Source organism: Fulvia fulva, chromosome 1, assembly GCF_020509005.1.
Source record: "Fulvia fulva chromosome 1, complete sequence".
Lineage (NCBI taxonomy): Eukaryota > Fungi > Ascomycota > Dothideomycetes > Mycosphaerellales > Mycosphaerellaceae > Fulvia > Fulvia fulva.
In genome coordinates, this window is record NC_063012.1 from 1,344,329 (window position 1) to 1,359,979 (window position 15,651).

A 15,651-nucleotide genomic window follows, 5' to 3' on the forward strand; every position below is an offset into this window, starting at 1 on the left:
GGCGAATCAGCATCCAATGAGTCTTTCGAGATTGATAATGCGACCTCGGCCGCGGAGACTCGCACCAAATAAAGGCAGCACCTTTCACCATCTGGCCCCGATACCATACCGGGAACATGACATCTGGCGATCCATCAGCACTCAAGATGTCTGTCTACTCAAATCCGAAGTGCAGATGAGGAAGATTATACGTACGACAATATCTGGACCTCTTCACATCTGGAAAGCTTGATCGCGCTGACATGCATCCAATTCTACACTCTCATCTGCTTCGTCCACATATTGAGGGATTTGACAAGACGTTTTGTCAGAACCATCGCCATCGATATCTTCATCATGATCTCGAGAACATATCACGATGGAAGTAAGGCGGTCCTACCCTCCGCCTGACAAAAGCACCATACATGTATCTTACATGTATGTCCGGTCTCGAGGTAACGGCAGTGGGTATACCATGACATCACTCCGTCTTCAAAAGTGTATCGATTCTCTATAACACTCATCTCAGTATCCGTATCCTACTTCCCATCTGTCAAACATCTCCATCCCACTAACAACATGGCCCGCATCTTCATTACCGGCTCCAGCGACGGCATCGGCCAAGCCGCCGCCAAACCCCTCACCGAACAAGGCCACAAAGTCTGGCTCCACGCCAGGTCCCAATCCCGAGCAAAAGAAGCCAAAGCCGCAGTGCCAAACGTAGAAGGCGTCATCATCGGCGACCTAACCAGCATCGAAGACACCAAACACCTAGCAAGCGAAGCAAACAAAAACGGCCCATGGGACTCCATCGTCCACAACGCCGGCCTAGGCCCCTCAAACTCTCTCGGCAACACTGGCGACGGCCTCCCATCAACCTTCCAAGTCAACAGCCTAGCCCCCTATATCCTCACAGCCCTAATGGACAAACCAAAACGCCTCCTCTACCTCTCCTCCGGCCTCCACTCCGGCGGAAGCGATGATCTCAAAACCGCAGCGAAACCAAAATGAAGCAGTATGCAAGCCTACAGCGACTCGAAACTCCACGACATCATCTTAGCCAACGCGGTCGCGAGGCGTTGGACAGATGTGCAGTCTTGTGCTCTTGATCCGGGCTGGATTCAGACGAAAATGGGAGGGAGTGGGGCGCCGGGTGTGGTGAGTACGCCGGCGAAGGCGATTGCGGAGTTCGCGGCGGGGGAGAGTGGTGTGTTTGGGAATCGGACGGGGGCGTATGGGGATCCGTATGGGGTGAAGAAGCCGCATCAGGCGGCGGTGAGGGAGGAGATGCAGGAGGAGCTTTTGGGAATTTGTGAGAGGTTTTCTGGGGTTGGGTTTCCGAAGGTGTAGATGCAGGTTGTCTACGGGTTTCTGTGTTTGTGAGGATATAGTACAGTGTATCTATGGCACAGAAGCCGTGGTCCTCGTAAGTCTAGAAGAAGAAAGCAAACCCAACCACTCACCGTCCTGGAACGCCCTGATGTGGATCCCAGAACATGACCTCCCACCTGTAGAGGAAGAGCTCCTGCCCATCATGTAGAGGAGAGCAAAACGAAAGGAAATGAGAGCACCCTTGCAGAGCCATGGGCAAATCGTAGCGTAATGAGACCATTGAAAGAGCAAAGAATAATCTTCTTGTTATCATATGGGTATTACATATGATATGGTTGCAGAAAATTGCGAAAAAAGTATGCGACATGATATTATATCATGACGTCATGTTTTGACATGAGTTCTCTTCACATGGTTGACAAGAGGGGGATTCGAACCCCCGCGGCTAGTGATCGTTAGTGATAATGCAACTTAATGGTATGCTGGATGTACGTACGCAAAGCCCATGAGAATACAGACTGTATTTGATACAGAAAGCTTGCGCTTGAGTCACACCTGAAATGCTGTCAGGCGATGATCAGAGAAAATTTGATAGGGCGAAGACATACGCCATAACCACTCGGCCTGGGAGATAGTTAGGGACGATTCAAGAATTAATGGCGTCGTTGGAACTAACCATCTTGCCAGATGCTGCAGGCACAAGACTGTGCTTAATAAGCCTCCAGCATTTTGTGTCTGTATATCTAGCTACAACAAAAGCTGCCCCACTGAGTGTGAGGCTTGCCAGTGCATATGACTGGGGTTGAGATGTTTCGCCGTGCAAACTTTGATGTCCGTGCTTAGTCACACGACGCCAAGATTCGTGCAAGTGAGTGCAAACTCCAGGTCAGACCAACAAGGCAACTTTCTGCAAGGTATCAGCCCTACGGGTACAATATTAGGACTGCTTAGTAACCATGTGATACAGAAGCACGAGAAGTAAAGGGGCCATGCCACAGATGCTGCACGTCACGAGGTCAAAGTGGGGCAAAGTCAGTCTGCAAGGAACATAGCCACCGTAGATTAGCAGAGATTCTGTGTTTCATCCGAATCACTGAATGCTGCAAAACTCAATTGCACCTCATCATAGATCCGCCACGACAGGTCTGTCCGATGGCTTAGAGCAAGCGTGAGTATCCTGACCCCGAAATACGGGACATCGGACTTTGATGGAGGAAAGGGTCGCATTTCTCAGCAACGACTCTGCATCGCCTGCAAGGCTGAAGTCATAGACGCTTGCTCAGCACATGAATGAGTGAGACCGGTGTTGCATGCTCTTTCATCTGCACGCAGGTTCAACTTGCAATCTCCCTGCACCACCCATCATCTCGGCATCTAGAACTCGTCCGCCGCCATCGGACATCAAAGTACGCCATTGTGCTAGCCCCCACTAACATCAACACTTGCCATTCGAACCTTTCTCTCCGTCCTCAAAACCCACCACACCTCTATTCCGCCGTCCTACGAACACATTCATCAGCCCACTACCGCCATCGGATACACATACTCGTAACGCAATAGCTCTCAGTCCTACACACAGCGCCACCACACAGATCTCAAACGGCTGGGCTTGCAACGTTCAGGTCAGACTCCAAGTCTCCAACGTAGCAAGCCTGCGTCTGATCCAACATGGTTCCAATCACAATCCCCAAGCTGGAAGACTACGGCGTGTCTTCCAAGCATGGGTTCCTTCCCACCGAAGCGCCTCTCGAGCGACTGCCGAGCGATTACTACGAGCCATGGGAGAATGTCATGAAGAATCTACAAGGCTTGATCCTGAGTAAGAGATTACATGAGGTGGTTGATAATATGCCTGTGCTGTCTACGGAGTACCTGGTGGACCAGGCGCAATTGCAGCGGGCATACAGCATTTTGGCCTTTATCACGCATGCGTACATCTGGGGAGGTGACAAGCCAGCTGGGAGAGTGCCTCCACCTGTCACTATACCGTTCATGGCTGCTTGTAAGCGTCTTGAGCTTCCGCCCGTTGCTACATATGCTGGTCTTGTGCTGTGGAACTGGAAGCCAATCTTCGATGATGAGCGCAACGACACACTTGCCAATCTGGACATGATCCACACCTTTACTGGCTCGCTGGACGAGAAGTGGTTCTATTTGATCAGTGTCGCGATTGAAGCTCGCGCCGGTCCGATCATTCCGTTGATGCTTCAAGCCATTGAAGCTGCTGAGAATGGAGATCGCACGGTAGTCACAGAATGCCTGAAGTTCTTTGCAGAGCGCCTGGATGAGCTTGGCACGATGCTCGGTCGCATGTACGACCAGTGCGACCCACATGTATTCTATCACCGCATCAGACCATTCCTGGCCGGCAGCAAGAATATGGCAGATGCAGGTCTGCCAAGCGGCGTCATCTTTGACAATGGAGGCCCGATCAACAAGCAGCAATATGTGCAGTTCAGTGGAGGTAGCAATGCGCAGTCTAGCATATTGCAGTTCTTCGACATTGTGCTGGGAGTTGAGCATCGGCCGACTGGAGACAAGAAGATGCCAATGACCGAGCAGGCCGGCAAGAAGCCTTCGAGACCAAGCGCGAACTTCATCCACGAGATGCGCCAGTACATGCCTGGACCACACGCCCGATTCTTGCGCAAGGTCGAGCGCATTGCCAACATCAAGGCCTTCGTGGAAGAGCACAGCTACGACCACGCTTTGGCCCTAGGATTCGATGCGTGTCTCGCAATGCTCAGTGCGTTCCGAGACAGACACATCCAGATTGTCAGCCGCTACATCATCATCCAGAGTGCCGCAGCCAAGAAGAGTGAGAAGGACAAGCCTTCTGAGGAGAAATCCAAGAAGGTCAACCTTGCTAACCGCACCAAGTCGACATCGAAAGATGGCGAGCAGAAAAAAGATCTCAAGGGGACTGGAGGTACTTCACTCATTCCTTTCCTGCGTCAAGCACGAGATGAAACTGGTGAGCCGGCTGTTGATGCGTGGACTCGGCGTCTGCTCAGCAAGACGAGCGGTTCTGCTAGCTTCGAGAAGGAGGGACAAGTCAAGCAAGGTCTGGCAGGAGTATGGAAGGTCGACGATAATGGGCTTTGTTCATGGTAGAAACATGTGCTGCAAAGCAGGTTCAAGGGCGCTTCGTCCCGATATAGATGTACAGTAGCGACATGTATCGCCCTCACGACAGTAATGAATGATGACCCCAGTTCACACATGTTTCAGCTGCTTCACAATGACAAAACGTATTTCGCATGTGTCTTCGCCGTAGGTGCAGTGTACTGCGCGTGGCGAGAGCTGTGACGTCGTTGGGTGGCTGGTGAGTATGTTGAAGGCTTGAAGCAGACGCATCCAAGCGACATCTCGACAATGCATCTTGTCGCGCCTGAACTGCGCACAACATGGTATATGTTCCATCTGCTGCATGTCAACGGCAAGACCGAAGAATGGAAAGTGTCGATACCGTTGGAAGGCACACAGGCGAACGGAGCACTTCATCTCCGGCATCGTTCAGCCCCGCTATCGTCCTATCAAAGCAAAAAGACCCCTGATGATTGTGCTCAGTGCTCAGCCACACATCGAACCACATCTGCTCTCAGCTTCCGAGCCCGGCACGCGATTGCGAATTCCAGGCGAGCACTTTGAGGTACTGTGGTCTGTACACCGCTGCGGTACATACCACAACATCTTGTGTATAACAAGCGTCGCCGTCCTGGAGCCAAAACGATAGAGAAGTCTCACAGACGAGCATGGCACACAGCGCCCGGTAGTCGGCTCATGATTGGAAGTTCCGTTTCGCCAGCATAGAACACACACGCGCCAGAGAAACACGCCTTCAACATGGACAACTCTTGGCAAGGCGGCTTCTCGCAGCAGCAACTGTCTGCGTTCAACTCACAACTTGACGCTGGCCAGAGTAACGAGGACTGGGAGGCGTGGTTGAGATGGGATCCCGCCGGCGAGGCCTCTTCTCCTGGCGATGGCACCTTCAACTCAGCGTCCTCCAAGAATGACTCGCCTCTTCAAGACCCTCTATTTGCATCATTCCACCAGACCAATGATGAACCACTGAATCCACCTCTGATTGTTGGCGACGATGACCTTGCCTTTGGAGCTGGAAATGGAATGGCCAACGAGCCCTTCCTTTTTGGAGATATTGGCGATATCGGAAACGGATTCATCTTCGACCAGTCGACTGATATACACAACATCCAGAGCATACCAAAGCTAGACACGAATACAGCTGCATGGCCACTACTCTCCCATGACGGACCGGACACAAGTCTTGATCTGTCTGCCCTCATCGATGACCAGCCACAACAGCCAATCTCGGCGTTGACAGCCACGACTCCTAGCTTGCACCACAGTCCAGAATCTACATCACGGCAGAGGACCAGCATAGCATCCACAACATCGCCCGCTCCTGTGCCTGCGCCTGCAAAGAAGAAGGGTGGGCGAAAGAGGAAGGCCGAGACTCAGCTGCAACCACAGCCAGAAACGAGTCCACAGAATGCGGAGGGTGGGTCTGGCGAGGAGGAGGGCGAAGATGGCCCTATCAAGAAGACATCGCACAATGTCATTGAGAAACGGTACCGCAACAACTTGAACGACAAGATCGTCGAGCTGCGCAACGCCGTGCCTGCCCTTCGTGCTGTTGGTCGCAACGGGGAAGAGGTCGAGAACTTGGAAGGCTTGACCCCGGCGCACAAGTTGAACAAAGCGACAGTCATGGCAAAGGCGACAGAGTACATTAGACATCTGGAGAAGCGTAACAAGACCATGTCCGACGAGATGGACATACTCAAAGCACAGTTGGCAAAGGTGGAGGCAACTATCGGCAAGACCAAGGACAGGCAGGCCAGCTTCAGCATGAGCAGTGCTAGCAGCCCGACGTCAAGCAGCTCTCGGTCGAGGGAAGCATCATCAGCATCACAGGCTGGCACACCAAGCTTCTTGAACGTGCCGCAAGATCAACAAAGCAGATTCGGCCAAGCTGTGGTCCAACAACAGTACATGCAGCAGCAAAGTCAGCCATCATATGCTCGAGCTCCAAATCCTCCTGTCGATGCACAGAACCAGCCGCACGTTGTCAAGCGTCGTGGAGGCTTCATGAACAAGGTCATGCTTGGCACGATGGCCGGTGTCATGGCCATGGAAGGCTTCACTGAACATCAAGCCTCTTCCGATCGATCCATGGCCGCACTACCTACAGCTCTGTTCAAGCGTGGGACTGGTGCATCCCCTTCTTTGGCAGCTGGTCTGTCAAGACAGGCTATGATCCCTCTGTTGAAGATGTTGCTTGTTGTGGGAGCACTTGTCTATCTGCTGACACCTCTGCTCACATTCTCATCACGAAGAAAGCAGAAGATGCGAGCAGCGACACAACTCCCGAAGGCACCCTCACTAGCATCGCCTGTCGAAGTACGCCGTAAAGCTTGGGACACAGCCATCCAGAGTGTCTGGGTGCCCAAGCACTTTCTGGTCGAGGTCGTCGCCGTTGGTTTGAAGATGCTGTCACTCAGTGTCCGAAGACTCATCGGCTCGGAAGCTTTCACTAACATCACTGGCACAAGCAAAGAAGAAGAGGCTGCTCGTATCAAAGCTTGGGACATCGCCATCGACGCCCAGCTGGCTGGTGGCGATGCTCGAGTGTCTTACTATCGACTACTGCTCACACTCATGGAGAGTGGTACGCTACCCGACTCACCAGCGCGACTAGCACAGAAGGCCGTTCACTTCCGCGTGTTCTTCTGGGAGGTCGCCAACGCAGGTTACGGAAACATGATCGGCTTCAAGCAGTTCACCGAGAAGGTTGGAAAGTACTACTGGGATTCAGCACGACGTCTTCAGAAGGAGCTTGTTCATGCCAAATTGCAAGGTCGACCTGGTGATGAAGATGAAGTCGAGACGCTGCCCGACCATCTGGCCCAACTGGTGAAATTAGATTGCGACGAGGTTCTCAGCGACGAGATGATCCAGCGCGCGTGGAATCTGGCATGGAACAAGCCTAGTGCACATGCATTGGTGCCGAATGCAGCGAGAGACAGCGTTGTTGAAGACCATGCCATCCGTTCGCCTCTCGATGCCGTCGCTGCATGGTACACGAACACGGTCATCGATGACACCCTCGCGGATGCGCTCAGCGACACGAACTCTACCATCGACACAGAGTATCATGTCGGTCTTGCTCTGAGCGTTGCGCCACCTGCCTCGAGCACACATGTTCGTGCTCTCACAGCAAAGGCCGTGCTCTCCAACACGAAGCGCGAGGCAAACATTATCGTCGCTCTCGAAGCTCTGCCAGTCATTTCACCTACGGGCGGTATGAACCTCGTCAACCATGCTCCAGCTTCGCCAGACGTCTGCACCGCCTTGACACTCGCCAAGCTCATCTCGTTGTCCTCACCACAATCCTCCCAAGCAGCGCGCGAACGAGCCTACACCGCGCTACGCGGCGTGCAGCCAGCACCCGGCGAGTTCACACCCCTCACCGTCATCGCGACATATCGCCTTCTCCGCTCGCTCAGCGGTAGGAAGGATCTTTCTCGCAACGCAGAGCGCGGTCTGGAAGAGCTTGCTGGCAACCTTCGCGTTTGGGTCGGCACTTCTGGTGGTAGAGATAGTGGACTGGGGAACGAGGGACGGACTAAGCTGGTGAAGCTGTGTTTGCACATTGCGAAGCAGCTTGGAGGATGGGATGAGGGGGACGAGAGGGATAGTGGATATGGTTCTGCTGTGCAGAGTCAGAGCTCATCGCCTGCTAGAGCTGTTGCCTCGCCCAGTATGGTGGTGACGTAGAGCTGATCAGGTAGGATGACTGAAGCAGTTGTAGACAGGCTCGAAGTATAGAAGTAATCAATAGACGTTGCATGTAAGCAGCAACATGATCAAAGACTCTTGTTTTTGGTGTCATCACGCGTCTTCATCACGATCTTCTTGACGCACTGCACAGACTGTACTCGTGCAGCGCAGACTTGTGTGGGATATCGGTACAATGTTCTGAGTGTAGGCAGACGATCATCGGAACGAAATTCCGTCAAGATACCGAACTGAAATGTTGTGGTGATGACACAGCAATATCCCATCGACTGTCACCATCGTACATCGGGCAATGATGGTCGTGTCAAGCCGTTTTGTGACCATGTCGCTGTCGTCCCAGGCATTGTTTCAGCGAATAACCACAAGAACCCTAAGACAACCGCCGCAACACTAGACATCCAATTGCCGACAAGATGTGAAGCGACTGCGCAACATCATGATCGCATCAACAGCATGTGTCTAGTCGTCAGACCCTCCATGACCTAGATAAACATGCATTTATTCATGAATACAGTGGGCTGGTAGATGGACTGTCACATGCTCGTGGCTGTCCTGTTCATGACGCGGGGCTCTCGTGACGCCGCGGTGTATTGACTTCACGGTAGGAACAACGTTCTTCTTCAGCGTTTGCGATGCATCATGCATCAGACCTGTCGTACAGCGGGATGTTGACACGATACACGACACCTCCACGATGGCGACCGATACTGGATCTCCAATCGCCAACCGCGATGAAGCCATACCAGTCATCCGCATCCCGTCCCACGATGACGAAGCAGACTACTCGGACTCCGAAGGCTCGGAATCAGAAGAGGAACAGCGAGATAGGAAAAGAGACCGACTTGAAGGACACGCGAACAAGATCAAGCACACATGGCAAACATACAGCGGAAGCCCGCAAGCCAGGCAGAGTCTCCAGGACAAACTGCTGTCGTCCATCATCTCCCAGATCGTCCCCAGCGAAGGCCTCGCAGACGACGATGACTCCACCGACGCACCTCGCAAAAAGGACAGACGCTCCAAGAAATCCGTCAACAGACCAGAATTCGGCCCTCGTCTCATGACCTACAACTTCCGCCGCTTCAATGCACGCATAGGCGTCGTCTTCGTCCTCGAGAAGCGCCTCATCCACCTCTTCTCTTGGAAACGCCCCACCGCAACTCTCTCCTTCCTCGCCGTCTACTCCCTCGTCTGCCTCAAACCCCACCTCCTCCCTCTCATCCCACTAGTCCTCATCCTCTTCAGCATCATGATCCCCTCCTTCCTCGCCCGCCACCCAACACCAACCAACGACCCACGCCTCGAGCCCAGTTTCCACGGTCCACCAACCGCAGCCGCCTCCCGCGTCAAACCCGCACCAGAACTCAGCACAGATTTCTGGCGCAACATGCGCGACCTCCAGAATAGCATGGAAGACTTCTCCCGCCTGCACGATGCCGCGAACGAATACATCACACCCTACACCAACTTTTCCGACGAAGCGCTCTCCTCAACCCTCTTCCTGGCCCTCAGCGCTCTCAGCATTGCCGCCTTTATCGGCTCTCAGTTCGTCCCCTGGCGCTTCATCGCTTTGATAGCAGGCTGGTCCTTAATCTCAGCCTCCCACCCGCGAGTCCAGAAAGTTCTCCTCTCAACCCAAAATCTCAGCCAACTCTCCCAACACATCGAAATCGCACAGTCAACCCTCCGCTCCTGGATCTCGCAGGACATCCTCCTATCCGAACCACCCTCCATCCGACAGATAGAGATTTTCGAGTTACAGAAACATCACATCAACTCTGATACGTGGGAATCATGGCTCTTCTCCCCTACACCCTACGACCCCTTGTCACAGGTCAGGATAGCGGGGAATAGAGCGAAAGGGACTCAATTCTTCGAGGACGTACAAGCTCCGCAGGGATGGGAGTGGAAGGAGAAGAAATGGAATTTGGATTTGAGGAGTCGGGAGTGGGTGGAGGAGAGGATGATTAGTGGGGTTGAGATTGAGACGGAGGGGGAGAGGTGGGTTTATGATTTGCCGGAGGAGCAAGTGGAGGTACCGGTGTCGCCGAGGAAGGGTGGGAAGGTTGGAGTGGGAAGGGTCAAGAGTACGCCGAAGAGTGGGTGGGAGGAGTCGAATGGATTGGGAGGGGATAGGAGAGGGGAGTGGAGACGGAGGCGGTGGACGAGGTTGGTGGAGAAGAGGGCGAGTGATGATAAAGGGAAGGGGAAGGAGAGGGTGTTGAGTGGAGGACCGTGAGGGAGCGAGGGCCATTGACGAAGTTGATTGCCGCCGAGCGCTTCGACTTCTTATTGCAGCCAAGGCCTTTGCTTGAACGCGCTGGCGTGTAGCTAAGCAGCAAGGCCGTATTGATGCAGTCGAGCCCGCAGCGCGTCGCCGCATTGAAGTAAATGGCAACCACGGTACCGCACTGCAAGCTTGGTTCAACAACAATCCCGACACCCTCCCCGCCAGCTACCAAGAGCACCCGAACATCGAAGACGTCAACGAGTGCATGAAGATGGAGTGTCTGAGCAAGAGACAAGGAGAATGGGAGAATTGGGACAAGGGAGCCTCCGGCGACATGCAAGGCTTGCAAGAAGGCGCATATGCCGTGCGTACCATTGCCAGTCGGATCATTGCGACAACCAATGTCTGTAGTCTAGGTCTTCGAGATTACGGGCCAAAGCAAAAGCACCGCGCGAGCGCTTCGTGTACGTTACTACTGCTATACTTCCCTTTAGCACGCTGGACGGTTCAAGCAATAACATGTTCAACGAAGGTGGACGAGGCGCTCGGCGGCAACGAAATTTGTCCACAGCCCTTGGAGGATGGACGGCAGATGATTCGGAGCCTTGTTCTGAAGCAAGGCGCGAGCGCTTCGTGTAGTTCACCACTGCTATACCTCCCTTTGGCACGCCGGAGGATTCAAGCAATAATGTGTTCAACGGAGTTGGACGACGCGCTCAACTTTGTCCACAGCCCTTGGAGAGGTGTAGGGCAGATGATTCTGAGCCTTAATCTGAAGCAATAATGAGCTATACTGCCTGCTCTCAGAAGCCATGTCACTCTTCCCAAGATACTACACCGCCTCACCACTCCCCCTCTTCTTTCTCCATACTCCTCGGCCTCACCGGCCTCTCCTCCAGATCCTCCAGCACCTGACCCAACCTCTCAACCTCATCCTCCGCCTCCGGCTCCGGCAAAACTCCCAACTTCTCCAAACCCGGCACAGCCCCCTTTAGCACCATCGAACGATCCTCCGGAGTAGGACTTATCTCCCTCCTGCTTCTTCCACGCTCCTCACTCGCACCCCGCTCCATCTCACCCCTCGATCTGGCCGCCGCAGCAGCAAAGTTCCGTTCATTCGACCTGACGAGCAGCGCGGCGCATTTCTGGGAGTATTCTTCTAGGGTTAGGTCGTCGTTTTGGTGGGCTTCGTAGTATGACCTAGATCACAGAAGGTGAGTCAGGGGAGGCGGAGGGCAAGGGAATAGGGGAAGTTGGAGGCTATGGACGTACCGAGAGAGGCCGAGACGCCATTTGTCGAATTCTACTGGGTCCTCGGGTTCGCCTGGCCACATTTTGGAGATGGGGGTTGGGGTGCGTGAGGGTTGCGATTCTTCTTCGATGGATTCGGCCTGGGAGGTGTTAGTGGGTGTTGGGGATAGTAGCGAAGTCGGTGGGTGTGTGAAGGTGAGGGGAGGGGAAATGCAGCGCTGTCATACGTACGATTTCAGCTTGTCGTCGTTCGTTACAGCGGTTGAGGAGCGCGGAGCGTTTTCGAGCGTGCTATGATAAAAACAAGTCAGCACATCGCACATCGTATCATCCCCAAGCAACCATCCCTTTCCACACCACCATGCCGGCATCCCCATCTCTCAAGCCCTCAACATACCTCAACCTCGTTAATAATCCCCGCCCTCGCCGCCCTCTCCCAAGACTCAAAAGTCCAATCCCTCCACCTCACAAACTCGCCTCCATCCAACGGCTCCCCATTCCACATCCACGGATACCTCGGCCCTGCACTCCCCCTCCTCCCACTCCCACTCGCAAGCTCCGGCATCATCTCCCCACAAAACTCCGCATGAAAAGGATCAAAGCATGTACATCCAATAGGATGTCCGTTCCGCTTACAACGCGTCTTCCTCACGAAATCGTACCACGCCTGCCTTGCTTCCTCGCCAGCCATGGTGATCATGTTGGGACCCGCACACCACTAGTGGACGTCGGGGGGTGGTTGAGAGGAGCTGGACATGTCGGCGGCCATGCGGGCGAGGGTTGTGTCGAAGCCTTTGGCGCAGCCGCCGGCTTCGAAGTGGGCGTGGTTGTGGTCGCGGAGTTGGTAGTCGAGCGCGTGGCCGCCGGAGGTTCGACGGCGGCAGAGGGCACGTTTCGTGTGTGCGAGGGCGTAGGTTGTGAGGCCTCGTTTGGGGTTGGAGTCGCCGAGGTTTTCGATCCGGCCAGGGAGAGGAGTGCTAGCCCTTGTGAAGCCGGGTCGGCGTCCTTGTATGTTGTGCGCAGGATCTTTTTCGTCGGAGCTCTCCTCGTTGGGTTGGACTTCTGCGTCTTGCTCGAGATTGCCTAGACTGTCGTTTCTGCCGTGCTCGATCGAAGGCTGAACTCTGTGCCTTTTGCTCGACTCCGGGGTATCATCATCTTCACGCTCACCCTTTTTCCGCTTCCCAGTCTTTGGCTTCGTAAGGTATCGAAAGTTCGGAGACGGCTCTGTCGCTGAAGGTGGAGGTCGCGGTTTCGGCAGTGACGGCGCGTTGTGGAGATCCCCAGCAGCATCGAGTCTACGAAGCGCGGCGAATCTCTCGTGGTCGTTGTCGACTATGCTCTTCAGCTCCTCTCGTTCCTCGTGTGTCAGCTGAGAGTCTTTGAGGACCTTTCTGAAGTAGTCCAGTATGTCTCCATATTCATCCATCGCTTCGCGGTAATGGTGCTTCCGATCTTTGTGTCTTGCATGCGCAAGCGCTTGTCGGACTCTTGACATTGCGTCTGCAGCATCATCTTCTGGCTCTGGCGATTCTGACGGCTGGGGCGGTAGCATAGCCGAGGCTGGTCGTGTCGGAAGTGTAAGTGACGCAGGCGCTGGTATGTGCGAGGGAGATGGCTCTCGCGGGTCGCTTCGTGCAGTGGATGACTCTGGCAATGCTCTATCAGGAGACGATGGGAGCTCTGGCGGCGCTGTCGCCGGTCGCGATGTTGGCAGTGAGGCATAGCTCGGTCGAGGGGAAGGAGGTGGAGCTGTCAATGTCTCTTCGCGCGATGGTGCTAGAATTGGTGGCGCGGATGTAGGCTTGGGATAGTCGTTTTCTTCCATGGTCAATATTGATGTGATGCTTTCTCCCTAAGATGTGCTCGGAAAGTACAACGCGCGTTGACGAGAGGTCTTGAACCCGAACTTTCTCGAGAGAGGGACGCACGCATGGTGCACTGCGCTTGCAGTACTTACAGTACCTCCCAGGGATCCACGATGTGAGAAAGCAGGAATGTATAAAAGGATTGTTGTTTCCTACGCCTGGACGCCATCGCTAAAGCAGGCACGACCGACTGAACCTTTAAATTATCTTGTCGACCCATCTATCAAAGACTCCTTTCCCTTGAAAGTCACTCTCTTCCTCCTCCCAACCTCGCCGTTCTATGCGTCGTCTGGCGTTGTATGCTCTTACAAACTTCCAGGCTTCTGTATCAGCTAGGTTCCATGCTTCGGTGATCTCTCGCACTTGCTTGGTGGCTTTGGTCGTGAGCGCCCTCCTAGTCCCCTCGAGCAGTGTTCTCTCATTCTGGAGCTCGGCTTCCGAGGGTATTGGCCCATCTCCATACTCTGGAGAGGGTAGCTTGGGCCTGCGCTCGGGCCCTGGCACCGGGGTTTCGCTCTTGCCAGAAGGAATGATCTCTTCGCGAGGAAGCTTGAACCCAAATATCCAGTCAAGCTCTTCCAGGTCCTTTTCGCTGTCTTTCGAAAAGGGCCGCTCGGCTGTCAACCACAGCGACCTTGAGCTGCCGTACTCGGACGCGATGGCGTCCTTGAGCTTTGGGAGGCGTGAGAACGATGACACACCGGTCCCCAGGAGCTCTTTCGTCGCAGCTTGAATCCATACATCGCGGTCAGTCTCTCTCCGAATGTATTGCAGATCCATGTTGTCTTTTGACTTGATCATGCTCTGCATAGTGTACGGATGCGGCACTGTTGCGATGGTGAAGAGCTCGCTCTCATTTCTGTAGACCTTGGAGTAGCTGAGCTTCACGGTGTTGCTGACACACGTCTTGCATTTTGGCCGATTAGGCGGACAAGAACTTGGGATGTGTGTGACCGGACACGACGTGAGATTCAGCGCGATGTCCTCAGCGGCTTCGATGAGTGCCGAAGTGTGCTCGGGCAGTGGCTTGAGTATTGTGATGCCTTTCGAGAAGGTGTTTTGCCACGTCAGGTGCAGATGGCTGTTGATCAAATCGGGGAGCAACTTCAGAGCTTCACCAATAGCTTTCGCCTCGAGTCGTTCCTTGATTAGAGTATACTTGGCTTTCAGCACTTCCAGACCATAGTATGCAATGGCATCGTGTTTCGAGTCCACCTGTACAGTATCTGGCGGAAAGGCCTCATCGATGTACTTGACTCGCTTCAGTGCTGGTGAGTTGACCGCCTCCTTCAGCGCAGCGTCTACATCCTCTTTCGACCCGATAAACAGTCCATTGCCGAGCCCTTCGTATCGTGTAAGTGTAGGATACTCTCCACGCCGCAAGAAAGCCAGCATCGGGTCATCGTAAGCTGCCATGGGTAGTGCTAGCCAGTTGGAGAGTATGCCTGTGCCCATGTTGCCCCACGCCAGCCATCTCATCAGCTCATTGTCCAGCGCTGTTTCCAGCTTCAACTGCTGGACAATGCGGTATAGTGGGTTGTTCATAGCTTCAGACTTGCTCAGCACAATTGGTCTGAAGCCTTGTGCCCACCAAGCGCGACGCCATAGTTGTATAAGATCCTGCTCGGCTTGTTTGCTTTGCTCATCCTTTCTCCTTGTCGAGACATCGTAGTATGTGTAGATCCGCGGTCGTTCGGGGAGCGGAGGAAGTACTGCGCGTTCCTCATCGAGAGTGGTATCGCTGCTGAAGGGATTCCTCCACGACCAATCTGCAAACCATTTCGCCTCCCCACTCGTGCTATTCGATTGTTCTGGTGGTGGCTTATGCGCCGGAGCGCCTAATGGATTCGGTATGTGGTCCACGATCTGTTGTGCTCCTTCTACTGCATGATGTACGCCGTCCTGTAGTTGGGGACCGTATGGTACTTTCTCGAGGTAGGGATCGAAGTCATCTGTGCCTGAGCGGCCTAGGAAGATGATGCATATTACGATGAAGACCGCAAGAGATGCTACGATCTGGAGTCGGCGTGGAAGGTAGGAGCATACGTTGAGTCTCGGAGGCATCGTATACGCGTCTCTTAGAGCTGGCCAGCAGCACAAGGCCGTCTATCACGCCCTCACCAGAAGCTACGAAGTCCTGATCTTATATCGTGTCTTGATCGTTTC

The 15,651-nt window shown here is 54.0% G+C and overlaps 7 protein-coding genes across 7 annotated transcripts; 4 read left to right on the top strand and 3 right to left on the bottom strand.

The window, feature by feature from the left end:
- Positions 1-558: 558 nt before the first annotated feature.
- CLAFUR5_00303 (uncharacterized protein) lies at positions 559-1,329 on the top strand (the record flags this gene model as incomplete). Its single annotated transcript, XM_047899451.1, has 2 exons — positions 559-955; positions 1,004-1,329. The coding sequence occupies 2 exons, from the start codon at positions 559-561 to the stop codon at positions 1,327-1,329; spliced, it is 723 nt and encodes a 240-aa protein (XP_047756753.1).
- A 1,650-nt stretch (positions 1,330-2,979) lies between these two features.
- CLAFUR5_00304 (Indoleamine 2,3-dioxygenase) lies at positions 2,980-4,425 on the top strand (the record flags this gene model as incomplete). The annotated part of the gene is made up of 1 exon (XM_047899452.1): positions 2,980-4,425. The coding sequence occupies one exon, from the start codon at positions 2,980-2,982 to the stop codon at positions 4,423-4,425; it is 1,446 nt and encodes a 481-aa protein (XP_047756756.1).
- Positions 4,426-5,157: 732 nt separating this feature from the next.
- CLAFUR5_00305 (Sterol regulatory element-binding protein 1) lies at positions 5,158-8,115 on the top strand (the record flags this gene model as incomplete). The annotated part of the gene is made up of 1 exon (XM_047899453.1): positions 5,158-8,115. The coding sequence occupies one exon, from the start codon at positions 5,158-5,160 to the stop codon at positions 8,113-8,115; it is 2,958 nt and encodes a 985-aa protein (XP_047756755.1).
- A 715-nt stretch (positions 8,116-8,830) lies between these two features.
- CLAFUR5_00306 (Peroxisomal membrane protein PEX29) lies at positions 8,831-10,375 on the top strand (the record flags this gene model as incomplete). The annotated part of the gene is made up of 1 exon (XM_047899454.1): positions 8,831-10,375. The coding sequence occupies one exon, from the start codon at positions 8,831-8,833 to the stop codon at positions 10,373-10,375; it is 1,545 nt and encodes a 514-aa protein (XP_047756758.1).
- Positions 10,376-11,208: 833 nt separating this feature from the next.
- CLAFUR5_00307 (uncharacterized protein) lies at positions 11,209-12,317 on the bottom strand (the record flags this gene model as incomplete). Its single annotated transcript, XM_047899455.1, has 4 exons — positions 11,209-11,566; positions 11,639-11,757; positions 11,849-11,908; positions 12,015-12,317. 4 exons carry the CDS (start codon positions 12,315-12,317, stop codon positions 11,209-11,211), a joined length of 840 nt encoding a protein of 279 aa, XP_047756757.1.
- An 18-nt stretch (positions 12,318-12,335) lies between these two features.
- CLAFUR5_00308 (uncharacterized protein) lies at positions 12,336-13,445 on the bottom strand (the record flags this gene model as incomplete). The annotated part of the gene is made up of 1 exon (XM_047899456.1): positions 12,336-13,445. The coding sequence occupies one exon, from the start codon at positions 13,443-13,445 to the stop codon at positions 12,336-12,338; it is 1,110 nt and encodes a 369-aa protein (XP_047756760.1).
- A 238-nt stretch (positions 13,446-13,683) lies between these two features.
- Positions 13,684-15,549, bottom strand: CLAFUR5_00309 (uncharacterized protein; the record flags this gene model as incomplete). Its single annotated transcript, XM_047899457.1, has 1 exon — positions 13,684-15,549. One exon carries the CDS (start codon positions 15,547-15,549, stop codon positions 13,684-13,686), a length of 1,866 nt encoding a protein of 621 aa, XP_047756759.1.
- Between the last annotated feature and the right edge of the window lie 102 nt (positions 15,550-15,651).